The sequence below is a fragment of the Botryllus schlosseri genome, chromosome 6, assembly GCF_051294905.1.
Source record: "Botryllus schlosseri isolate E-star chromosome 6, Bs_hap1, whole genome shotgun sequence".
NCBI classification, from domain to species: domain Eukaryota; kingdom Metazoa; phylum Chordata; class Ascidiacea; order Stolidobranchia; family Styelidae; genus Botryllus; species Botryllus schlosseri.
Genome location: NC_137241.1, coordinates 23187408 through 23212457, shown reverse-complemented (window position 1 = coordinate 23212457; position 25050 = coordinate 23187408). Strand labels below are relative to the sequence as shown.

Here is a 25050-nt window from a genome sequence, read left to right as displayed (position 1 = left end):
TATAAGAAGCACTTCGTTACTGACGACTCGCAGATTTTTGGGGGGAATATGATGGGGGATAAGGATAAGTCGAGCTTGATAAGGCATGCCAAAGGACCTGATTGGAATCGCTGGCCTTTTTGCCTGATATATCAGGTGAGCTGCGATGATTTTTAATTCAATAAAAAATAAAACATAGTGTGAGCACAGGATACCGATTCCGTACAGGCCAAGGGGCGATGAGATAAACAAGTTTTGGAACCACCCACACTGGAAACAGTGGTTGTTTTCGCCAATAAGTTGCCCGTGAACGAAGGCTTTCTTGCATGGAATAATTGAGAAAGTTGTGCGTGACGTTGCCACCAATTAAACTATGGGGAACGACTGAGTTATAAGACGAAAGACGATACACCCTGCCCAAAAGACCACTATTTCTGCTTCGTAAATTCAATATCATCGCTTCCTGGATCAATTATAAGCTTTGTCAGTGAACGTTTATGTTCGTCCGTCTAGATCAGTGGTTCCCAACCTTTTTCGCTCCATCGCCCCCTTTTCAAGGTCAACACCGATCATCGCCCCTCAAATTTTGTATACCGAAAATTGCGCATACAAAACTGTAATCACAAATCACCGGCGGCCGGCGGGTTGACTAAAAAAAAAAAAAAAAGGTCAAATTTTCGGCACGATGTCTAATTTTACACACTTTTGTAACTAAATTTCCGTGGGTTGACTAAAAAAAAAAAAAAAAAGGTCAGCCGCTTTGGCGCGTCATCGCCCCCCTATCGCCCCCTTCGCTATTTTCGCCCCCTTTGTCCATTTTCGCCCCCCTAGACCGCCAAATCGCCCCCTGGGGGGCGATATCGCCCACGTTGGGAACCACTGGTCTAGATTATTACCGCCCCGAATGAATTTATTTTGCTTATACCGATAAACTTGAACTCACAACACTGCGACGCATATGTTGTATACATCGCCACGGGCAGAATCTGTGATTTGCGTCTTGCGCGGGAAAAACACTCTTCTACATCTCTAATGGTCGCTTATTAAACCAATATAAATCCGCTAGATGTCCGTGGTATTTCTCGTACCACTCGTAGGATTACGACATGTCTTCTCTTTTTTCAATAAATTGAAAGTGTGTCCTCGGAGGACTCCTAAATGTCCTCTTTTTGGGGGAATTTGTCCTCTTTTTCTCGAAAAAGTGTTAAAATGCGCTCGAAAACTGGACTCCGATGCAGCGAACGCCTAAGTTGGCAATTTTGGGAACAGAGATGGGAAAGATGACCCACTGACCCAGTATCCCGCCGACCATCCGAAAGTCGACGAGCGTGTCCCCATTCAAGTCGAAATACAAGCAATTACTACTAAATAAATACAGTCAATCCTCAAGATTACAGGACCACCACTGACCTATCGATCTCGCTTTCCATGACATGCCGCCCTATTTTCTTGTCGCTTTCTATTTTCTATACTATCTTCTTTACTTTCATTCAGTGTGCAATGTGCATGCCTCCCTCTTTACATCGCATAGGCCAGGTGGGTGTCTGATTTCATAGACTACTCCAAGTCGCTTCGACATCTTCCTGTCTTTTTCGTGGTATCGCATTTTTGTGGTATATTGAACTGATAAAAATGACTATTACACCAATGATGATGATGATTTTAGTAGCGTGCGTTTTACTGAGCCTCCATTGTTCTCATACAAATAAATTGCTCGCAAACGAAGTGATCGAAGCCTACGGGTTACGCTGGCGTAAACTAGTAGCCCATAGTAGAGTAATTTAATAGCAAAATGTATATTTTTGTTCTTAACTTAACCAAACCTCTTGTTTTATTGAAATTGAATTCCAATATGTAGGCTTACCATATTTTGGAAATCAAAAAAGAGGACACTTTTTCAGAAATTTGCAACTTGCAAAACCGGAGTTAAATTCTCAAAAACCGGTTAATTTTTCCCACTTTGTGATCGGTTGACTAAAAGAAAAAAAAAGAAAAAAAAAGGTCATCTTTTCCGCTCAGAGCTCAAAATAACGTTATTTACTCCACATTGCCAGGTGGATGACTAAAAAAAAAAAAAAAAAAGGTCATCTTTTCGCTCAGAGCTAGAATCACCGTTTTTCACCCGTCGGAGCTTCAATTCTGTACTAATATGCGGAATATCACTCGCAATTTGCACTAAATCTGCTCTAAATCTCAAAAAAGAGGACAAAAGGGCGTCCTCCGAGGAAACTTTCAAAAACGTCAAAAAAGAGGACAAATCCTCTCAAAAGAGGACGTATGGTAAGCCTAAATATAGTTTATATAGTCCTCAGCCATTAGCGCAGGTTGGAACTATAGAGACTGTAGGACAGTCTCTATACTGGAACTGTATCATATCAACTTGTTACTGGGTATAATGTATTGAATCTTATTAATACGTTTGTCTATCTATTCTCTATTTTAGCTGATAAATATATAATCCGAGGCTATGCTGTTACTTACGTGGTTTAGCATTTCTACGTATATAAGAGCAATAAAGTGCCTTCTTGCGTTTATATTTAACTCTATGTTCGTTCATGAGTCCAGAATAAACGACCACTCAATCTGTATTTCTGACAGCTAGCAAAATGCGATGACGTAAGCATGCCTCACACTTCGAAAAGGCAACTTGACTAGAATTATGACTTGACTTGACGTTAGGGATGGTGTGAACCTCTGAAAGGTTCAGGTTCGTGTGAACGCGAACCTTTTTGAAAGGTTCTGTGTGAACGCGAACGTGAACCTCATGACGTCACGTGACGTCATATTGCTAATTCCGACCCTACATTTCAGTGAAGGGATATAGATTAATGTACAAGATACCAAGCGCCAAGTCGGGCCACATAATGTCACAATGCTGAAGTACATACTGACTTTTTAAACGTTGCCAAATGTATCAACTGTGAAGCAATCAAATGATATAATTATCTCATAAAATCAACATCCTCCGTCACTTTGTCAACAAATTCGACGAGGACTTGCATGGGAATATAATCCTACGCCTTAGCCGTCTAGGCCAGACCGGACAATGTATTCGGCGTCTGATTGTTCCCACGTTGATATTAAGCAGAGTGTAAACGGGGTTTTACCCCATTAACAAGTTCTACAGCAGAGGCCAGCACTTCAATCGCACGTATTTGGTTTTAATGATACAATAAACATATGAAATCGAGATGAACCCCGTACTCTTGCTAGATTTATTATATCTGACACCGATATCAATTTCATTAATTGGTTGAATAGGCATCAAACGCTTTTCGGTCTTGATATTTTGTGATTGCGGCTCAAGCTCATAGTAGATAGTCACTAAATATTGTAACAAAGCAGGTAAAAAATTTGAGATTGTCAGGGTGCATGCTCGTTTAGTGTTGATTTTTTATGCTACCAGCGCCATGCCTATAGTGGCCCGCAGTTAAAATGCAATAAATTTCAACCAAAGATGTTATAATGAAGTGAAAATTGTAATAAAGGAAAAAGGTTCACAGTGCAGAACCTATCAAGGTTCGTTTGTGAACGTGAACCTCTAAATTTCCAAGGTTCACACACAGAACGCGAACGTGAACCTCGCGTTCACACCATCCCTACTTGACGTGACTCGAGTCACCTCCAAAAATCGAGTGACTTGACTCGAGTCACCTTCGAAAATAGATTGACTTGACTCGAGTCAAAATGTGCAATGACTCGTGACTCGAAGGTAGTGACTTGATCCCAACACTGGCACATCATGGAATGCATATGCAGCGAGATAGTGTAATGGTGATGCGCCCGTCTTCTCGAGCGGTAGGTCGTGGGTTCGATCCCTGGCCGGGTCATACCAAAGACTCGAAAATTGGTATCCGCAGCTATCCTGCTAGGCGCTCAGCAATCACGGATAGCATGGAGGAGAAAAAAAACGGGGGCGCAGACTAGATGACCTCATGGGGCCATATCGCAACACCGTCGTCAAAGCATCTCGATGGTGCAGACGAAAAAGAATATCATATCTCTCTCTCTCTCTCAGTGCACAAATCGTGTATATGCAATTTAGGGCTGTTCAAAAATAACTTTTTTTCCCGATTCAAGCCGGTCACCTCTTAAATCGTCAGGTTGCAGTAGAAAACCTTGCTCACCAAATTTCACTCGATTCCAACCAGTAAAGGCCTCCGCAGATCCAATTAAAATTTTTAATTTATTATGGAAAATAAAAAATAAAAATTTCCAAATTTTTCTGCCAACCCCATGAAATCGTTGAGCTGTCTTCAAAGACGTTGCAAAACAAATTTGAGTCAATTCCGACCAGTAGAAGCGGAGTTATGTGAGTTTTTCGATATTTCTCGGATTATCCTTGATCGGTGGATAATCCGCGATTTATCAACGAAAAACTCACGTAACTCCGCTTCTACTGGTCGGAATTGACTCAAATTTGTTTTGCAACGTCTTTGAAGACAGCTCAACAATTTCATGGGGTTGGCAGAAAAATTTGGAAATTTTTTTTTTTTTAATTTTTCATAATAATTTAAAAATTTTAATTGGATCTGCGGAGGCCTTTACTGGTTGGAATCGAGTGAAATTTGGTGAGCAAGGTTTTCTACTGCAACCTGACGATTTAAGAGGTGACCGGCTTGAATCGGGGAAAAAAAGTTATTTTTGAACAGCCCTAATATGCATATCATGAGTCGGTGTAATGCCTCAGAAGAACCAAGGTCAAAAATCAACTACGTCCTGCGTCCACAATTGGGAGTAATTACATTTTGGAGTTACCACCAATACCATTTCTTAAGCCCAAAATTTTCTACTCTTAACTTTGTTCGTATGGACTGGAATTGAATCAAATTTGGTGTGCATCAGTGTTTTTTTAGTCAACCTGATAATTTCACGGGGTGCCCAGTGAAATTAAAAAAGTTTATTTTGAACAACCCTAATGACCAGTTTTAACAGAGCAAACATTGATGGATAATCTGATCCCTTGCCCAGGGAAAAAATTGACTCTTACAATCAACTCTAGACTTCATATGCAGGCAGATATTAAATCAACGAAGCAAAGGCTACATAATTGCTACAACAAAAGACTGGTACCAAAGTAATGGTGCTAGACGTATATTGACATTTACCGGATATGCCAACAAGATTAAATTCAGAGGATAAAAACAAAAGCAGCATGAAACACGTAAAAAATTAGAAATGCTCCGAATATATTGCATAGAATATAATATTACTACAAAACAATAACTTTTCCTTTCACTCTTGATTCCTCGGCAGAAAAACACAGAAGATGGCTCTGCAAAGTTTCGTCAGCACCGCTGGCTATGACATTGCGGTCATTGAACTGGAAAGGAGAATAATATATATATAAATACGATTAAGAAATACCAACGTTCTATTGGTCAGCTTGAAAAACCTTCATACCATCACAGCTTTAACAAACGAATCCATGAGATAAAAATCGGCACCGCCATGTCCCCTCATCGAGGAAAGTTTTGCCAGTCCCATTGAACATTGGTGCTGTGTGGTCCTTCTTGTTGCAAAGTTGTATTGCTTTATGTATGGTCCTGCTCTTTCGTCAAACGTCAATTCTCCCTAGAAAAGTCAAAGACCGTCAGGGCTAGGAGTAACTGGGGAACAGAGGTGGCCACCTTACGCACATAATATCCTCCACACAGTATTCGCTAATTCTACAGACGCACAAATGCAAGGTACACTGTACTTCAGATGCACTTTGTATGTACTGTACACGGACACGGGACATGTCAGCTCTATTACCCATGTTAGAGGTACTAAACTTCCTCTTGGCATATGAAAGTCGAAATTTGCACAAATCGTGACTCAACAGCCAGGGAATCAATGAGAAATTTACCTTTGTCCCGTATATAATCGTCCTTCGTTTGCACACACTCTCCGTGTAAGCAATCATTGTGAGTGAAGCGGTTTGCCCACCACTGAACTGAAAGTTTACAATCTAAAATAACATTTTGTCATTAGCATACTAATCATGCCGAATAAAAGCATAGGCACCGTGTACCTGGTTATCGCATACGTCATTGTCGCAATCGTACACACACCTTCCATAAGGACCCGATTGCAGTCTGTCGGTTAACACGTTAATGTCTTCAATGTCCGTCACAGCCTTCACAGGGAAGCTCCAAAATCCGCTCTTGGCCGGTTTGAGGTAGATCTTCTGTGCAGAGTATGGACACTCCTCTTCCACACTACAGCCCAAGCATCTGTCCGATGCACCTTCTGGCTTTAAAAACAACGATGACAGTGTGAAGACAGCTAAGTCATTCAACGAGAGAACGGAGCCTTAAAAGATACAGCATGCTATCAGGTGGAGTCACTGCTGGTAGAGTGGCTTGTGACCAGTGTGGTGTGACGCCACAGATATCACCTGTGCTGTAAATTTATCTAGAATTCGGAAAAGAGCTGTATCAGTATTCAAATAAGGCATACAGACAAGCACATGCACTTAATAGTGCTCCGGCAGTTTCAATAGCTGATGAATAAAGCATCCATAACAATGAAACCAAATATGGCATTGCCTACAGAGTAGGATACTTGTAACATCATAATTAGGCTAATATCTTAGAATTATATCTTTGAGTTTGGATGTCTGCTTTCAAATCCCATTCGACGATCGGTGCAACTTATTTATGTCACCCATGGCGAATGGCAATGTGAACATGGCTTTTCTGAACTTACAAGCTATAAACTAGGGAGACTGCTAGTAATTCACGACGAACTGCTGGTTTGTTTGTCAGCATTCAACCTCAGTCGTATAAAAAACAAATCCATGAATTTTTTTCAACACAACTCGTTTTCACGAGTCAGTGAAGCACAAGTGCTTTTCAATTTTTCTAATGTGCTTCAAGCTGAAAGAGTTTAGGACCAACTGTCCCCAAGGTGTTTTTTTATTATGATATGCAAGGGTCGCTGAAAACCGTAATTTAAATCAAGAGTTAATCATATATTCTCTACCTTATTTTCTTTCTTGAAGTGGATGAGAGATCCAAACGATGATATTGTTGTGCATACGACTGGATTTTTTCTCGCATCTAACTGACCTCGCATCCAATACGCTATCAAGTCCACGTCATGACAGCATTTCGCGAGCAATGAAAAGCAACTTTCGCTTTCTTTTCGCCAATTTCCCCTGACGTACGAATGCGCATAGTGCCAGAAGCCAACCTAAACACATCGCTGCCATATCAATGGAATCATAAAATCATAAAAATCAAAATTTTTAACGCACCGGTTCTGTATGTTGTATATTAACAACATCACCAATGACACCAGAGTCAATTAATTCCTTGAGTTTTTTATTCGGAGGATAGTAGCGTAGAACATGACATACTGCAAACATGACATTACTTCTCTCACATGCATCTTTGATAGCAATGCAGTCAGCCCTGGTTGTCTTGAAAATATTTCATTACAATATACAAGATTGCACCACACAGAATACATAGTCCTTACCGCCATTGGTTTTTCAAGCAGAATATGGTACCCCTTCCCTGCTAAGGCAATAGCAGGGTCTTTGTGCAATACATCAGGCGTACATACACAAGCAAAATCAGCAAGTTTATCGAGTTTCATCAGTTCATTCCAATCTAAAAGTGTAAATACACCTGTAATTTTAAACAGACTACTACCGTGCTAAACATCATTCTAGACTCAGCTAATTGGAAAGTTGCCCTATCATCAACAAGAAATTGATTTGCTTACAAAATTTGCAAGAGACAGGTGTAGATCTTATCGATGGAATCCAGACATAGTAGTGAATGTTAAAACAGTAACGCTCATAATAACGAGTCATTCAAAACTAGAAACATTCACAGTGATTTAGGGTGAGGGCTAGGATTGTGTTAGGTCTAGGTGTGGTTATTTGGAATGACGATTATGACACCCCCTATTTAGAAATAAAACCGAGCCCTATCAACATGTCAGTCAGTGATGGTATCAAAGTAACTGGCAATTATGGAGCGCACAACTCTCGTGTTCTGACTTAGCTTACTCAGCCTATCTCTGAGTATCAATGAATCATTACAATCACATATCAAACGCTTTCCAACAGTGACTGTTTGGATCAGTGAATAATAATTCTCACGTCATATGAATACCATACGGAAAACCAATGAATCAAGTTCTGTGATTTATATATTAGTAGGTATTTCCACACAGTTCGCAGTCACACACAAAAACGAGTTCGAAGCTTCTTCACCTGTGAATTGTCGATCCGCTGGAATATTGAATTCTTTCTCGAAGATTTGCCGTACACGTTTGCTTGGATCACAGATAGCTACGATCTTCAACTGCATTATTACGATAAAAACCAATGAGCAAGAAGAATCACGAACAACCATTTATACATAAAAGCATTCAACCAGGAACTCTATATTGCTCCACGATGTTGCAAATCACAGAACTGGCGAAGTTCTCACTCAGAGTATGCTTCGAATTTTTACTTCAATCAATGACATCCTGCATTTTGAAATCGATATATATAATTGCAGTATATTAGAAGGACTGACAAGAAATTTGATACGGACCAGCAGTTAACAGTCAATGATCTTGCTGTTCATAAAGGCAAACCGTCTAGTTGCCAGATTCCAGAAATCAATTACATCAGTATTAATAGAGATAATCTAAGAGAAAAATAATTAGTCATTTACCAAATGAGGAAAGTCTTTCGAGTATTTGGAGTAACATTGTCCACGTAAGCCACCACCAACCACTACACACGTTACCACCTTAGCTGTAGCTTCATCAGATTTCTTTGGGAGGTAGAACGAAGATTCTTCTTCCAGTGTGTCTCCATCGTCTTCACTACCTTTTGAATGAGTACGCCCAGGCGCCATACCAAATCGTTATGGTAAGAAAAAGATTCGCCTCTAAAGAATTACAATAAGAGTTATGAGACCAATGATACATAATGTTGCTGTGATTTCACTCAAACCCATTATTCATTGATATTGTAATACGGTGTAATACAATCAAGATGATTGCTGAACAACATGAGGCACGCAGGCTTCATGTTAGTCACACAATCAAAAATTAAACCCCGGCATGTATCTAGGCATAGTATACACACTACACAGTGCTAATAACAGCAAAAATGCGTTCATACGATTATATCACGCCGTGAATGAAATAAAAGAAATGTCACATTGACAACCACAAGAACTGTAGCGATTGCACGAAAGTCACAGAAAATAAAAGCAATGCAGAGTCAAAAGTAGGTAATCTCAAATACCAGCCTCACAGAGAGCTTTAGGGAACTTGGATTTGCAGATACAGGCGTTTCACACACTACCGACGCAGGCATTAGGCATTATCATTCAGAGCCATCCACCAATGACGCCAAGGAATGTTTCTAACTTGGACCCATTGCGAAGGGCAGCAAATTTGATAACAAGTGTTTCCAATTTCAAGCCAAGCTATGAGCTATCAATCACCCATCGACAGGTCCGATAACCAATTAAAAGGGGGTAACGGAATAGATATAGCCTACTTTACTAGGTGTGTCAGAGGGTGCTTGCCTGCTTTGTGACTTTTACATTTTCAAGTCATAAATGATCAGTGACCAGCTTCAATCCCACAATTAAATGGCAAGAGGAGTATACATTGATGCCGATGTCCTTAGACAGCTACGCTACAATAACAGTAGAAACAGAACAGTATAAAAATATCAAGCCCACAATTTATTCACTCTTGATATGTTGTCGCTGGTAGGCCCCTACTGCTAAGGGGCCTTTCCTTTCAAAGGGCTTCAAAATTGACGCGGTGAAATGCGATTCAAAAGCCGGAGCGCACACGAAAAATTAACATATGAATTTGAAATGTTCATTGGGAGCATGAAGGGCTTTGATGACCATAACAGAGTTTTTTTAGAAAAAGTAGCAGCACCATAATTGACCATTCAAAAATATATGCTCATGTGCCAGATATTGCGACAAGACCGCTCCTCGATTTTATAATTCAATTTCCTGCATTATGACAGTGGTGGGTCTCTGGTGAAATTGGAAGAGCAATGTCGCAACAGCTTGAGACAGTAAAGCACATGCTGGAAGTAAATCATAAAATGTAGTCTATACGTAAAATTCCGAAAATATATTGAAATAATACAATAACTAGTCACACCTCATAGCCAACTGGTGGTTCACGGATGGAAATGAACAACATGTTGATTCCAAAACTATCCATTATGGTGTGCTAGGACCTAATTAATAAGTCAGTTTATGAAGACTCGAAACAGGTTGAAGATATGTGGGCCTAGGTACCGGCAAATGATACATAGAGTATAACAGCAAGTGGTGAGACAAGTGAGGATTGGTCTAAATCGCACGAAAGACAGCCAATATTGCAAAATTAGATCAGCTCTGCAAGAAATAATAAAATTAATTTAGTGCATCCGCATGTGTCATTTCGTGGAGTATAAAGTGAAATATATGACAAAGTGATTCAGTATTTTGATCTTTATTTTCTATCATCACTTATACCACAGCGCAGTGCAGTGAGCCCATCTGTTTTTTTACGGTTACATATTAATCATCCGCACTGTCAGACTTTCCAAATAATTTGAAAGATTCCAGCAATTTCCACTGCCAAGCAAGACGTCAAGTTCAAATATACAATTTCTTCTTCTTAGTGATCTCTATTCCACTTTTCGTACCACTCCGCTTCATTGGAGTCAATCTATCACAGCTCATATGGCCGTGCGTCACTTTCAATTCGGATGCATCCGACCAATTCTGGAAGCATTTGCTCGCTAGGTCCATTTTCGAGTTATCGATGCAATACACTTCGACACAGAGCGAATAATAGGCTGCAAGGCAAGGAGCTCGCCATTCGGAAAGTCATACTTGTTCTTATAATTGAGTACTTCTACTTTCTACTTGAGTAGCAACACAAACTACGTTCACTACCTTTGAATACACCCCTGATTCAGTGTGCGTTGCGCAATGTGCATGTATCATTTCAACTTTTTTCATCATCTGTAGGCCAAGGTGGGTGTTTGAACGATTACTTCATGTCGCATAGACTCTGTATTATATTTAATTGTAGTGCAATCTTGTGTTGTTTTGCAATTATTAAAAATATAAACAACGAACTGACGAACACTACATGAAAGATCTGATTTCATTGCCTAACCACGAATGCCTGATATTGGATATGTAATTTTATGTACATTCATTTGAAAAACGTGGTGTTTTGCCAATGGTATCAAATACATGAGTCGCTGTGAGCTACCGAGCTACCTATCGATCTCGCTTTCCATGACATGCCGCCCTATTTTCTTGTCGCTTTCTATTTTCTATACTATCTTCTTTACTTTCATTCAGTGTGCAATGTGCATGCCTCCCTCTTTACATCGCATAGGCCAGGTGGGTGTCTGATTTCATAGACTACTCCAAGTCGCTTCGACATCTTCCTGTCTTTTTCGTGGTATCGCATTTTTGTGGTATATTGAACTGATAAAAATGACTATTACACCAATGATGATGATGATTTTAGTAGCGTGCGTTTTACTGAGCCTCCATTGTTCTCATACAAATAAATTGCTCGCAAACGAAGTGATCGAAGCCTACGGGTTACGCTGGCGTAAACTAGTAGCCCATAGTAGAGTAATTTAATAGCAAAATGTATATTTTTGTTCTTAACTTAACCAAACCTCTTGTTTTATTGAAATTGAATTCCAATATGTAGGCTTACCATATTTTGGAAATCAAAAAAGAGGACACTTTTTCAGAAATTTGCAACTTGCAAAACCGGAGTTAAATTCTCAAAAACCGGTTAATTTTTCCCACTTTGTGATCGGTTGACTAAAAGAAAAAAAAAAGAAAAAAAAAGGTCATCTTTTCCGCTCAGAGCTCAAAATAACGTTATTTACTCCACATTGCCAGGTGGATGACTAAAAAAAAAAAAAAAAAAGGTCATCTTTTCGCTCAGAGCTAGAATCACCGTTTTTCACCCGTCGGAGCTTCAATTCTGTACTAATATGCGGAATATCACTCGCAATTTGCACTAAATCTGCTCTAAATCTCAAAAAAGAGGACAAAAGGGCGTCCTCCGAGGAAACTTTCAAAAACGTCAAAAAAGAGGACAAATCCTCTCAAAAGAGGACGTATGGTAAGCCTAAATATAGTTTATATAGTCCTCAGCCATTAGCGCAGGTTGGAACTATAGAGACTGTAGGACAGTCTCTATACTGGAACTGTATCATATCAACTTGTTACTGGGTATAATGTATTGAATCTTATTAATACGTTTGTCTATCTATTCTCTATTTTAGCTGATAAATATATAATCCGAGGCTATGCTGTTACTTACGTGGTTTAGCATTTCTACGTATATAAGAGCAATAAAGTGCCTTCTTGCGTTTATATTTAACTCTATGTTCGTTCATGAGTCCAGAATAAACGACCACTCAATCTGTATTTCTGACAGCTAGCAAAATGCGATGACGTAAGCATGCCTCACACTTCGAAAAGGCAACTTGACTAGAATTATGACTTGACTTGACGTTAGGGATGGTGTGAACCTCTGAAAGGTTCAGGTTCGTGTGAACGCGAACCTTTTTGAAAGGTTCTGTGTGAACGCGAACGTGAACCTCATGACGTCACGTGACGTCATATTGCTAATTCCGACCCTACATTTCAGTGAAGGGATATAGATTAATGTACAAGATACCAAGCGCCAAGTCGGGCCACATAATGTCACAATGCTGAAGTACATACTGACTTTTTAAACGTTGCCAAATGTATCAACTGTGAAGCAATCAAATGATATAATTATCTCATAAAATCAACATCCTCCGTCACTTTGTCAACAAATTCGACGAGGACTTGCATGGGAATATAATCCTACGCCTTAGCCGTCTAGGCCAGACCGGACAATGTATTCGGCGTCTGATTGTTCCCACGTTGATATTAAGCAGAGTGTAAACGGGGTTTTACCCCATTAACAAGTTCTACAGCAGAGGCCAGCACTTCAATCGCACGTATTTGGTTTTAATGATACAATAAACATATGAAATCGAGATGAACCCCGTACTCTTGCTAGATTTATTATATCTGACACCGATATCAATTTCATTAATTGGTTGAATAGGCATCAAACGCTTTTCGGTCTTGATATTTTGTGATTGCGGCTCAAGCTCATAGTAGATAGTCACTAAATATTGTAACAAAGCAGGTAAAAAATTTGAGATTGTCAGGGTGCATGCTCGTTTAGTGTTGATTTTTTATGCTACCAGCGCCATGCCTATAGTGGCCCGCAGTTAAAATGCAATAAATTTCAACCAAAGATGTTATAATGAAGTGAAAATTGTAATAAAGGAAAAAGGTTCACAGTGCAGAACCTATCAAGGTTCGTTTGTGAACGTGAACCTCTAAATTTCCAAGGTTCACACACAGAACGCGAACGTGAACCTCGCGTTCACACCATCCCTACTTGACGTGACTCGAGTCACCTCCAAAAATCGAGTGACTTGACTCGAGTCACCTTCGAAAATAGATTGACTTGACTCGAGTCAAAATGTGCAATGACTCGTGACTCGAAGGTAGTGACTTGATCCCAACACTGGCACATCATGGAATGCATATGCAGCGAGATAGTGTAATGGTGATGCGCCCGTCTTCTCGAGCGGTAGGTCGTGGGTTCGATCCCTGGCCGGGTCATACCAAAGACTCGAAAATTGGTATCCGCAGCTATCCTGCTAGGCGCTCAGCAATCACGGATAGCATGGAGGAGAAAAAAAACGGGGGCGCAGACTAGATGACCTCATGGGGCCATATCGCAACACCGTCGTCAAAGCATCTCGATGGTGCAGACGAAAAAGAATATCATATCTCTCTCTCTCTCTCAGTGCACAAATCGTGTATATGCAATTTAGGGCTGTTCAAAAATAACTTTTTTTCCCGATTCAAGCCGGTCACCTCTTAAATCGTCAGGTTGCAGTAGAAAACCTTGCTCACCAAATTTCACTCGATTCCAACCAGTAAAGGCCTCCGCAGATCCAATTAAAATTTTTAATTTATTATGGAAAATAAAAAATAAAAATTTCCAAATTTTTCTGCCAACCCCATGAAATCGTTGAGCTGTCTTCAAAGACGTTGCAAAACAAATTTGAGTCAATTCCGACCAGTAGAAGCGGAGTTATGTGAGTTTTTCGATATTTCTCGGATTATCCTTGATCGGTGGATAATCCGCGATTTATCAACGAAAAACTCACGTAACTCCGCTTCTACTGGTCGGAATTGACTCAAATTTGTTTTGCAACGTCTTTGAAGACAGCTCAACAATTTCATGGGGTTGGCAGAAAAATTTGGAAATTTTTTTTTTTTTAATTTTTCATAATAATTTAAAAATTTTAATTGGATCTGCGGAGGCCTTTACTGGTTGGAATCGAGTGAAATTTGGTGAGCAAGGTTTTCTACTGCAACCTGACGATTTAAGAGGTGACCGGCTTGAATCGGGGAAAAAAAGTTATTTTTGAACAGCCCTAATATGCATATCATGAGTCGGTGTAATGCCTCAGAAGAACCAAGGTCAAAAATCAACTACGTCCTGCGTCCACAATTGGGAGTAATTACATTTTGGAGTTACCACCAATACCATTTCTTAAGCCCAAAATTTTCTACTCTTAACTTTGTTCGTATGGACTGGAATTGAATCAAATTTGGTGTGCATCAGTGTTTTTTTAGTCAACCTGATAATTTCACGGGGTGCCCAGTGAAATTAAAAAAGTTTATTTTGAACAACCCTAATGACCAGTTTTAACAGAGCAAACATTGATGGATAATCTGATCCCTTGCCCAGGGAAAAAATTGACTCTTACAATCAACTCTAGACTTCATATGCAGGCAGATATTAAATCAACGAAGCAAAGGCTACATAATTGCTACAACAAAAGACTGGTACCAAAGTAATGGTGCTAGACGTATATTGACATTTACCGGATATGCCAACAAGATTAAATTCAGAGGATAAAAACAAAAGCAGCATGAAACACGTAAAAAATTAGAAATGCTCCGAATATATTGCATAGAATATAATATTACTACAAAACAATAACTTTTCCTTTCACTCTTGATTCCTCGGCAGAAAAACACAGAAGATGGCTCTGCAAAGTTTCGTCAGCACCGCTGGCTATGACATTGCGGTCATTGAACTGGAAAGGAGAATAATATATATATAAATACGATTAAGAAATACCAACGTTCTATTGGTCAGCTTGAAAAACCTTCATACCATCACAGCTTTAACAAACGAATCCATGAGATAAAAATCGGCACCGCCATGTCCCCTCATCGAGGAAAGTTTTGCCAGTCCCATTGAACATTGGTGCTGTGTGGTCCTTCTTGTTGCAAAGTTGTATTGCTTTATGTATGGTCCTGCTCTTTCGTCAAACGTCAATTCTCCCTAGAAAAGTCAAAGACCGTCAGGGCTAGGAGTAACTGGGGAACAGAGGTGGCCACCTTACGCACATAATATCCTCCACACAGTATTCGCTAATTCTACAGACGCACAAATGCAAGGTACACTGTACTTCAGATGCACTTTGTATGTACTGTACACGGACACGGGACATGTCAGCTCTATTACCCATGTTAGAGGTACTAAACTTCCTCTTGGCATATGAAAGTCGAAATTTGCACAAATCGTGACTCAACAGCCAGGGAATCAATGAGAAATTTACCTTTGTCCCGTATATAATCGTCCTTCGTTTGCACACACTCTCCGTGTAAGCAATCATTGTGAGTGAAGCGGTTTGCCCACCACTGAACTGAAAGTTTACAATCTAAAATAACATTTTGTCATTAGCATACTAATCATGCCGAATAAAAGCATAGGCACCGTGTACCTGGTTATCGCATACGTCATTGTCGCAATCGTACACACACCTTCCATAAGGACCCGATTGCAGTCTGTCGGTTAACACGTTAATGTCTTCAATGTCCGTCACAGCCTTCACAGGGAAGCTCCAAAATCCGCTCTTGGCCGGTTTGAGGTAGATCTTCTGTGCAGAGTATGGACACTCCTCTTCCACACTACAGCCCAAGCATCTGTCCGATGCACCTTCTGGCTTTAAAAACAACGATGACAGTGTGAAGACAGCTAAGTCATTCAACGAGAGAACGGAGCCTTAAAAGATACAGCATGCTATCAGGTGGAGTCACTGCTGGTAGAGTGGCTTGTGACCAGTGTGGTGTGACGCCACAGATATCACCTGTGCTGTAAATTTATCTAGAATTCGGAAAAGAGCTGTATCAGTATTCAAATAAGGCATACAGACAAGCACATGCACTTAATAGTGCTCCGGCAGTTTCAATAGCTGATGAATAAAGCATCCATAACAATGAAACCAAATATGGCATTGCCTACAGAGTAGGATACTTGTAACATCATAATTAGGCTAATATCTTAGAATTATATCTTTGAGTTTGGATGTCTGCTTTCAAATCCCATTCGACGATCGGTGCAACTTATTTATGTCACCCATGGCGAATGGCAATGTGAACATGGCTTTTCTGAACTTACAAGCTATAAACTAGGGAGACTGCTAGTAATTCACGACGAACTGCTGGTTTGTTTGTCAGCATTCAACCTCAGTCGTATAAAAAACAAATCCATGAATTTTTTTCAACACAACTCGTTTTCACGAGTCAGTGAAGCACAAGTGCTTTTCAATTTTTCTAATGTGCTTCAAGCTGAAAGAGTTTAGGACCAACTGTCCCCAAGGTGTTTTTTTATTATGATATGCAAGGGTCGCTGAAAACCGTAATTTAAATCAAGAGTTAATCATATATTCTCTACCTTATTTTCTTTCTTGAAGTGGATGAGAGATCCAAACGATGATATTGTTGTGCATACGACTGGATTTTTTCTCGCATCTAACTGACCTCGCATCCAATACGCTATCAAGTCCACGTCATGACAGCATTTCGCGAGCAATGAAAAGCAACTTTCGCTTTCTTTTCGCCAATTTCCCCTGACGTACGAATGCGCATAGTGCCAGAAGCCAACCTAAACACATCGCTGCCATATCAATGGAATCATAAAATCATAAAAATCAAAATTTTTAACGCACCGGTTCTGTATGTTGTATATTAACAACATCACCAATGACACCAGAGTCAATTAATTCCTTGAGTTTTTTATTCGGAGGATAGTAGCGTAGAACATGACATACTGCAAACATGACATTACTTCTCTCACATGCATCTTTGATAGCAATGCAGTCAGCCCTGGTTGTCTTGAAAATATTTCATTACAATATACAAGATTGCACCACACAGAATACATAGTCCTTACCGCCATTGGTTTTTCAAGCAGAATATGGTACCCCTTCCCTGCTAAGGCAATAGCAGGGTCTTTGTGCAATACATCAGGCGTACATACACAAGCAAAATCAGCAAGTTTATCGAGTTTCATCAGTTCATTCCAATCTAAAAGTGTAAATACACCTGTAATTTTAAACAGACTACTACCGTGCTAAACATCATTCTAGACTCAGCTAATTGGAAAGTTGCCCTATCATCAACAAGAAATTGATTTGCTTACAAAATTTGCAAGAGACAGGTGTAGATCTTATCGATGGAATCCAGACATAGTAGTGAATGTTAAAACAGTAACGCTCATAATAACGAGTCATTCAAAACTAGAAACATTCACAGTGATTTAGGGTGAGGGCTAGGATTGTGTTAGGTCTAGGTGTGGTTATTTGGAATGACGATTATGACACCCCCTATTTAGAAATAAAACCGAGCCCTATCAACATGTCAGTCAGTGATGGTATCAAAGTAACTGGCAATTATGGAGCGCACAACTCTCGTGTTCTGACTTAGCTTACTCAGCCTATCTCTGAGTATCAATGAATCATTACAATCACATATCAAACGCTTTCCAACAGTGACTGTTTGGATCAGTGAATAATAATTCTCACGTCATATGAATACCATACGGAAAACCAATGAATCAAGTTCTGTGATTTATATATTAGTAGGTATTTCCACACAGTTCGCAGTCACACACAAAAACGAGTTCGAAGCTTCTTCACCTGTGAATTGTCGATCCGCTGGAATATTGAATTCTTTCTCGAAGATTTGCCGTACACGTTTGCTTGGATCACAGATAGCTACGATCTTCAACTGCATTATTACGATAAAAACCAATGAGCAAGAAGAATCACGAACAACCATTTATACATAAAAGCATTCAACCAGGAACTCTATATTGCTCCACGATGTTGCAAATCACAGAACTGGCGAAGTTCTCACTCAGAGTATGCTTCGAATTTTTACTTCAATCAATGACATCCTGCATTTTGAAATCGATATATATAATTGCAGTATATTAGAAGGACTGACAAGAAATTTGATACGGACCAGCAGTTAACAGTCAATGATCTTGCTGTTCATAAAGGCAAACCGTCTAGTTGCCAGATTCCAGAAATCAATTACATCAGTATTAATAGAGATAATCTAAGAGAAAAATAATTAGTCATTTACCAAATGAGGAAAGTCTTTCGAGTATTTGGAGTAACATTGTCCACGTAAGCCACCACCAACCACTACACACGTTACCACCTTAGCTGTAGCTTCATCAGATTTCTTTGGGAGGTAGAACGAAGATTCTTCTTCCAGTGTGTCTCCATCGTCTTCACTACCTTTTGAATGAGTACGCCCAGGCGCCATACCAAATCGTTATGGTAAGAAAAAGATTCGCCTCTAAAGAATTACAATAAGAGTTATGAGACCAATGATACATAATGTTGCTGTGATTTCACTCAAACCCATTATTCATTGATATTGTAATACGGTGTAATACAATCAAGATGATTGCTGAACAACATGAGGCACGCAGGCTTCATGTTAGTCACACAATCAAAAATTAAACCCCGGCATGTATCTAGGCATAGTATACACACTACACAGTGCTAATAACAGCAAAAATGCGTTCATACGATTATATCACGCCGTGAATGAAATAAAAGAAATGTCACATTGACAACCACAAGAACTGTAGCGATTGCACGAAAGTCACAGAAAATAAAAGCAATGCAGAGTCAAAAGTAGGTAATCTCAAATACCAGCCTCACAGAGAGCTTTAGGGAACTTGGATTTGCAGATACAGGCGTTTCACACACTACCGACGCAGGCATTAGGCATTATCATTCAGAGCCATCCACCAATGACGCCAAGGAATGTTTCTAACTTGGACCCATTGCGAAGGGCAGCAAATTTGATAACAAGTGTTTCCAATTTCAAGCCAAGCTATGAGCTATCAATCACCCATCGACAGGTCCGATAACCAATTAAAAGGGGGTAACGGAATAGATATAGCCTACTTTACTAGGTGTGTCAGAGGGTGCTTGCCTGCTTTGTGACTTTTACATTTTCAAGTCATAAATGATCAGTGACCAGCTTCAATCCCACAATTAAATGGCAAGAGGAGTATACATTGATGCCGATGTCCTTAGACAGCTACGCTACAATAACAGTAGAAACAGAACAGTATAAAAATATCAAGCCCACAATTTATTCACTCTTGATATGTTGTCGCTGGTAGGCCCCTACTGCTAAGGGGCCTTTCCTTTCAAAGGGCTTCAAAATTGACGCGGTGAAATGCGATTCAAAAGCCGGAGCGCACACGAAAAATTAACATATGAATTTGAAATGTTCATTGGGAGCATGAAGGGCTTTGATGACCATAACAGAGTTTTTTTAGAAAAAGTAGCAGCACCATAATTGACCATTCAAAAATATATGCTCATGTGCCAGATATTGCGACAAGACCGCTCCTCGATTTTATAATTCAATTTCCTGCATTATGACAGTGGTGGGTCTCTGGTGAAATTGGAAGAGCAATGTCGCAACAGCTTGAGACAGTAAAGCACATGCTGGAAGTAAATCATAAAATGTAGTCTATACGTAAAATTCCGAAAATATATTGAAATAATACAATAACTAGTCACACCTCATAGCCAACTGGTGGTTCACGGATGGAAATGAACAACATGTTGATTCCAAAACTATCCATTATGGTGTGCTAGGACCTAATTAATAAGTCAGTTTATGAAGACTCGAAACAGGTTGAAGATATGTGGGCCTAGGTACCGGCAAATGATACATAGAGTATAACAGCAAGTGGTGAGACAAGTGAGGATTGGTCTAAATCGCACGAAAGACAGCCAATATTGCAAAATTAGATCAGCTCTGCAAGAAATAATAAAATTAATTTAGTGCATCCGCATGTGTCATTTCGTGGAGTATAAAGTGAAATATATGACAAAGTGATTCAGTATTTTGATCTTTATTTTCTATCATCACTTATACCACAGCGCAGTGCAGTGAGCCCATCTGTTTTTTTACGGTTACATATTAATCATCCGCACTGTCAGACTTTCCAAATAATTTGAAAGATTCCAGCAATTTCCACTGCCAAGCAAGACGTCAAGTTCAAATATACAATTTCTTCTTCTTAGTGATCTCTATTCCACTTTTCGTACCACTCCGCTTCATTGGAGTCAATCTATCACAGCTCATATGGCCGTGCGTCACTTTCAATTCGGATGCATCCGACCAATTCTGGAAGCATTTGCTCGCTAGGTCCATTTTCGAGTTATCGATGCAATACACTTCGATTTCTTGGTCCTCGAAAATGCTCGGTAACATATTTGAAACGTCATCTCTACGCATGTGATAAGGCTTGGTTGGGTTGGCTTTTGAGAAAAATCTGAAGGAGTCAATTGGATTTTGGTCACGCATTCCGTAGTTAATTTTTATCGATTTTGCGATGACATCTTCTTCCTTGAGAATATTTGAATCATCAAATTCGACAATCTTTGTCGGGATTTCTGAGGTCTTCATATCTAAAGTTGCTTGTCTAATTACTCCGATGCATTTATACAGCTCTCTTTTCTGTATCCGCTTGAGAATTTCCTGTGCCGGTTTCATTTCCAGAACAGTAGAATGCAAAATGATATCAAAGATATTATCGTTGAGTTTAGTGAAAGCAACAGGATCGTGAATACATTCGGACATGCGACATTGCTTATCATTGGCACCAGGAATTCTAATATGAGGATCAGCAATCACAAATGCTTTGGTTATCATAAGTTCAATGGCAGAAGCCACTTTATGCCTGTACGCTCTTTTGTGAAGGGCGCTTCTCGTGTGGAACATCTCGTAAAGGTTGAAGCATTCTTTATCTCTTGCGCATATCTGAAGTCGTTCGCCTTCAACGCGAAGAACTTTGATAAATTGCATGAAACGGTTGTGGTCAAAGCTGTTACGGATGCCAAGATGATGGCAGTCCCTCGCGAAATAATCCCACTTATCGACATCAACTTTGTTCCTCTCATTTGAAACGATTTCATACAAGAAGCTCTTTTCCTCGCCTCTTCCTAGATAAGGCCAGCTGGCGCCGTTCAAGTTGCTTTCCTCGAGAGGGCCTGCTATCATCTCTTTCACAAATATAACATCATCATCGTCAATATCATATTTAGCTAGATGAGGCCTTAGATTGTTCTCTTCAATCAAGTGCTCCAGCATGACGCAGGATCCTTTTTCGTGATGCCAAGTACAGTCTTTTACCACTTGCGGTAGAAACATGCCATCAAACAGATGAGAGAAAGGACCATGTCCCAAGTCATGACACAATCCAGCCATTGCAACACATAAAATGTCTTTTTCGGTGATGTTAAGGTTCTTCTGCTTGTTTTGTAGCATACGAGTCAGTTTTTCAGCCAGGTAAGAAACACCAATACAGTGTTCAAAGCGATTGTGTGATCCGCCCGGGTATACAAAATAAGTGGCTCCAAGCTGTTTCACGCTACGAAGACGTTGGAATTGTGGAGTATCAATTATCTTTACTAGCAGAGGATGCAGTAGTATGTGACCATGAATCGGGTCATTGAAAACTTTGCATTCATCCAAGCCGACATCAAAATTTTCAAATCTCAGACTCTCCTGGCTAGACGGCACGCTGGCATCATCGTATTCTTCATACATATCACTGTCATCATCGTTTTCATTTTTCATGTCAATTTTGAGATGCTTTGACGGCTTACTAAACTACTCAGCTAGCATAAATTCAATTACAAATCTAAAAAAAATTGAAAATTATGATTACTCTGACCTTGCATTGGCGTTCAGCTTTCAGTAGGCCCTATTCAACACAGAGCGAATAATAGGCTGCAAGGCAAGGAGCTCGCCATTCGGAAAGTCATACTTGTTCTTATAATTGAGTACTTCTACTTTCTACTTGAGTAGCAACACAAACTACGTTCACTACCTTTGAATACACCCCTGATTCAGTGTGCGTTGCGCAATGTGCATGTATCATTTCAACTTTTTTCATCATCTGTAGGCCAAGGTGGGTGTTTGAACGATTACTTCATGTCGCATAGACTCTGTATTATATTTAATTGTAGTGCAATCTTGTGTTGTTTTGCAATTATTAAAAATATAAACAACGAACTGACGAACACTACATGAAAGATCTGATTTCATTGCCTAACCACGAATGCCTGATATTGGATATGTAATTTTATGTACATTCATTTGAAAAACGTGGTGTTTTGCCAATGGTATCAAATACATGAGTCGCTGTGAGCTACCGAAAATGCCTTGAAATGTTACATTTGTAGCAATTTATTCTCATCACCAGTAGATATCAATGACAAACATGCCATAGACTTGGGAACTTTTCGGAAGTCAGACTTAAAAAATCTCACTTGACAGTCAGTACCAACTTGGAAACCATGCGCTTCGCATAGCGTTTGTACATCATTGGCATTCTTCACAAGAAGCCAAGATCTCAAATGGTCACAGCTGAATGTTAAGGTTTTCGAGCTGTGAGAGTTTGAGAGAATATCCAATACTTTTGTGTGACATTCACCCAAAGCATCAGTAAGTGAAAGAATAATAGCAGTATGTGAGTCCGCTATTAATTTCTCGATACATTTGTAGATTCTCACCATATTGTTATGAATGTAGGAGAGAGACATTGTTAATGAAATATCCAAGGGGTAGGTAAACCGCACATGATGGCGGAAATTTGTTAAAACCTCAAACAACACATGATTTGAACCCAAGTTGGAGAGAATGTAAATAGAAATAAATTCTGGAGCATTTTGCAATGTCTCTGATTTTGAATCCTCAGTCAGCTGTGTTCTGTATATTCCAATCAGTGTCTGCAAACAATGTTGGGTCTGCGTGCGGTGAATGTGTAAATCAATGGATCGAATTGCTTGACTCGCGATGATGAATCTTGCGTAGAGGTAAAAGCGAATACACTTTTCCAATATGTTGCATGCTACGCGAGGTTCGTGAAATTGAATTTCTTGAATTGAGAGATCCTGCCGGACGCTTCTCAGCCTGAAGAGATAAAATACGATCTTCAACCAATGGGCCAGTTCATAATTTTTGTAAGAATAATTATTATTATCAGCATCCATGCTGTTGGACTACATATGGACATCACTTTATCTATACATATATATATATGCGTTGCATTTCATATAGTAGCCTACTTGATTGATGATATTCATATCATTAAAATAAATTAATTCTAGGATTGTCGCATCGATATCAGAGATATTGCAATATAAATGTAAAGGAATTGATGAAAATGTGTTGCTACAACCTGTAGCTTTTGCCCTCAATCAGTGTGCAGAAAATAAAGTCACATTGCGCTAATAAAGTCGAAAATTGAATATGCGCAGTTCAAATTAAAAACAGTATCTTACCTGTCAAAGACAAAGTCGTATACTGTCCGGAAAGGATATTCTGATGAATAGACGACTTCCTTCAATAGGTAGGTCGTTGTTTGCAATAAAACAGGTGCTGGGCGGAGATGTAAGGGATTATCCAGCTTCTCGCCAGCTGCAGATCTTCTAAATTCCTTCACACATTTGGTTTTATCACCCTGTCCGAAAATATTGTCAAGACATAAATTGGAAATGAAGCCTTTCGTTTCTCATTATGGCACATTGAAATATTTATTCCTCAAGTTGCTATACTTCATATGTTGATGAATGCTCCGGGAAATACTATCTAAAATACTATGACACAAGTCCCAGGTCTGAAGCCTAAACAGGCGATGGACTACATTGAGCCGATTGAGGGACTGTACTGAGTCTGAGATAAGCACAAAACTGAAAACTATATGACCTTACCGAAGTAGTTTGCTGAGACAATCTCTCGAATACAGTCAGAAGATTGTGAGCCTTCCGAAATTGTACTTCAGATTCGGGACACATATCCATACATTTTCCCAAAATCCGCTTCCCTGGGTTCGTCATGCTCATGCTGCGATCAAGTTCAATCATATACCGTCAAGAACACAAGAAGGAAAACATGAGAAATCTCAACGACAGGAGGATAACACCAACTTACTTACTCGCATTATTCGCGTGCAGTGTTTGGTTACTGTCGAGTTGTCCTTTGAATGATGGATTACTATAGAGAGTCTCTAAAATAAAACTTAGTTAGTCCACCTGTCTACTTCGCGAAACTGCACAGATTTACATTGCTCGATTGTTGGTGTCCAGCCAAACTCACAACAACAACAATGACGGTATCGACGGGACGGCTACGTGCCCGACGTGGATTATTTTTAGGGAGGAAGAAGAGAGAGAGAGAGAGAGAGAAAGAGAGAGAGTCTTTATTTGTGTAAAACAATGTCATATATAGCAAAAGTGTAATTGGGTGAAATAGCATATACAGATCAGCCCAGTGTAGTCGGTCGGTATAGTCATTAAAGCCGAGTCACTCGTGCCAGGACAATCTCTAGCGATGAGCATTAATTTGGATTTGGTAAAATACAGATTTTATGGTGTTCACGGGATTTGAATTGAATACGGGATTTTGAGGCTGGATGTGGATTTGGACGAGATAAGAAATTAATTTTGGATTTGAATTTGAATTTGAAAATATTGAACCAGCTGTTATCTGCTCGTTGTTTTCGTTTTCACGGTTGAATACCTTCCCAGTGCTAATTGTGTACGGGCATATCAAAACAGCTGACTGACAAACCATAGCCTTTACAAACTACGGGAATTCACTGATGGTC

At 39.6% G+C, this 25050-nt stretch overlaps 4 protein-coding genes across 6 annotated transcripts; all 4 read right to left on the bottom strand.

The window, feature by feature from the left end:
• Positions 1 to 5057: 5057 nt before the first annotated feature.
• LOC145441628 (putative oxidoreductase YteT) lies at positions 5058 to 10771 on the bottom strand. The gene is made up of 9 exons (XM_080319540.1): positions 8643 to 10771; positions 8192 to 8282; positions 7447 to 7580; positions 7223 to 7387; positions 6949 to 7158; positions 5996 to 6217; positions 5831 to 5932; positions 5383 to 5553; positions 5058 to 5302 (listed from the first exon to the last, which is right to left on the bottom strand). Exons 1-9 carry the CDS (start codon positions 8826 to 8828, stop codon positions 5192 to 5194), a joined length of 1392 nt encoding a protein of 463 aa, XP_080175666.1. The 5' UTR covers positions 8829 to 10771; the 3' UTR covers positions 5058 to 5191.
• Positions 10772 to 14897: 4126 nt separating this feature from the next.
• On the bottom strand, positions 14898 to 18668 carry LOC145441625 (putative oxidoreductase YteT). The gene is made up of 9 exons (XM_080319535.1): positions 18483 to 18668; positions 18032 to 18122; positions 17287 to 17420; positions 17063 to 17227; positions 16789 to 16998; positions 15836 to 16057; positions 15671 to 15772; positions 15223 to 15393; positions 14898 to 15142 (listed from the first exon to the last, which is right to left on the bottom strand). Exons 1-9 carry the CDS (start codon positions 18666 to 18668, stop codon positions 15032 to 15034), a joined length of 1392 nt encoding a protein of 463 aa, XP_080175661.1. The 3' UTR covers positions 14898 to 15031.
• Positions 18669 to 18700: 32 nt separating this feature from the next.
• On the bottom strand, positions 18701 to 22016 carry LOC145441624 (deoxynucleoside triphosphate triphosphohydrolase SAMHD1-like). The gene has a single exon (XM_080319534.1). The coding sequence runs from the start codon at positions 22014 to 22016 to the stop codon at positions 20433 to 20435; it is 1584 nt and encodes a 527-aa protein (XP_080175660.1). The 3' UTR covers positions 18701 to 20432.
• A 63-nt stretch (positions 22017 to 22079) lies between these two features.
• LOC145441626 (germinal-center associated nuclear protein-like) lies at positions 22080 to 24609 on the bottom strand. 3 transcript variants are annotated; one of them, XM_080319538.1, is made up of 5 exons: positions 24507 to 24609; positions 24375 to 24450; positions 24155 to 24287; positions 23726 to 23904; positions 22080 to 23354 (listed from the first exon to the last, which is right to left on the bottom strand). In XM_080319538.1, the coding sequence occupies exons 3-5, from the start codon at positions 24284 to 24286 to the stop codon at positions 22613 to 22615; spliced, it is 1053 nt and encodes a 350-aa protein (XP_080175664.1). In that variant the 5' UTR covers position 24287; positions 24375 to 24450; positions 24507 to 24609; the 3' UTR covers positions 22080 to 22612. The 3 variants fall into 3 exon arrangements, with proteins under 3 accessions (XP_080175664.1, XP_080175663.1, XP_080175662.1); XM_080319537.1 differs by having other exon boundaries at positions 24379 to 24450; positions 24507 to 24608; XM_080319536.1 differs by lacking the exons at positions 24375 to 24450; positions 24507 to 24609 and having other exon boundaries at positions 24155 to 24364.
• Between the last annotated feature and the right edge of the window lie 441 nt (positions 24610 to 25050).

What these genes read in the sequence shown, in the direction of transcription:
- LOC145441628 (XM_080319540.1), bottom strand. Translation starts at nt 8,828, where the DNA reads ATGGCGCCTGGGCGTACTCATTCAAAAGGTAGTGAAGACGATGGAGAC. An exon ending in AGCGGATCGACAATTCACAG is followed by an intron (nt 7,581 to 8,191) that starts GTGAAGAAGCTT and finishes TTACACTTTTAG; the next exon opens with ATTGGAATGAACTGATGAAA. An exon ending in ATGACGTATGCGATAACCAG is followed by an intron (nt 5,933 to 5,995) that starts GTACACGGTGCC and finishes ATGTTATTTTAG; the next exon opens with ATTGTAAACTTTCAGTTCAG.
- LOC145441625 (XM_080319535.1), bottom strand. Translation starts at nt 18,668, where the DNA reads ATGGCGCCTGGGCGTACTCATTCAAAAGGTAGTGAAGACGATGGAGAC. An exon ending in TGCTTGAAAAACCAATGGCG is followed by an intron (nt 17,228 to 17,286) that starts GTAAGGACTATG and finishes AATATTTTCAAG; the next exon opens with ACAACCAGGGCTGACTGCAT. An exon ending in CGATTATATACGGGACAAAG is followed by an intron (nt 15,394 to 15,670) that starts GTAAATTTCTCA and finishes TGACTTTTCTAG; the next exon opens with GGAGAATTGACGTTTGACGA.
- LOC145441624 (XM_080319534.1), bottom strand. Translation starts at nt 22,016, where the DNA reads ATGAAAAATGAAAACGATGATGACAGTGATATGTATGAAGAATACGAT.
- LOC145441626 (XM_080319536.1), bottom strand. Translation starts at nt 24,307, where the DNA reads ATGATTGAACTTGATCGCAGCATGAGCATGACGAACCCAGGGAAGCGG. An exon ending in TGTCTCAGCAAACTACTTCG is followed by an intron (nt 23,905 to 24,154) that starts GTAAGGTCATAT and finishes ATTTTCGGACAG; the next exon opens with GGTGATAAAACCAAATGTGT. An exon ending in TACGACTTTGTCTTTGACAG is followed by an intron (nt 23,355 to 23,725) that starts GTAAGATACTGT and finishes TTATCTCTTCAG; the next exon opens with GCTGAGAAGCGTCCGGCAGG.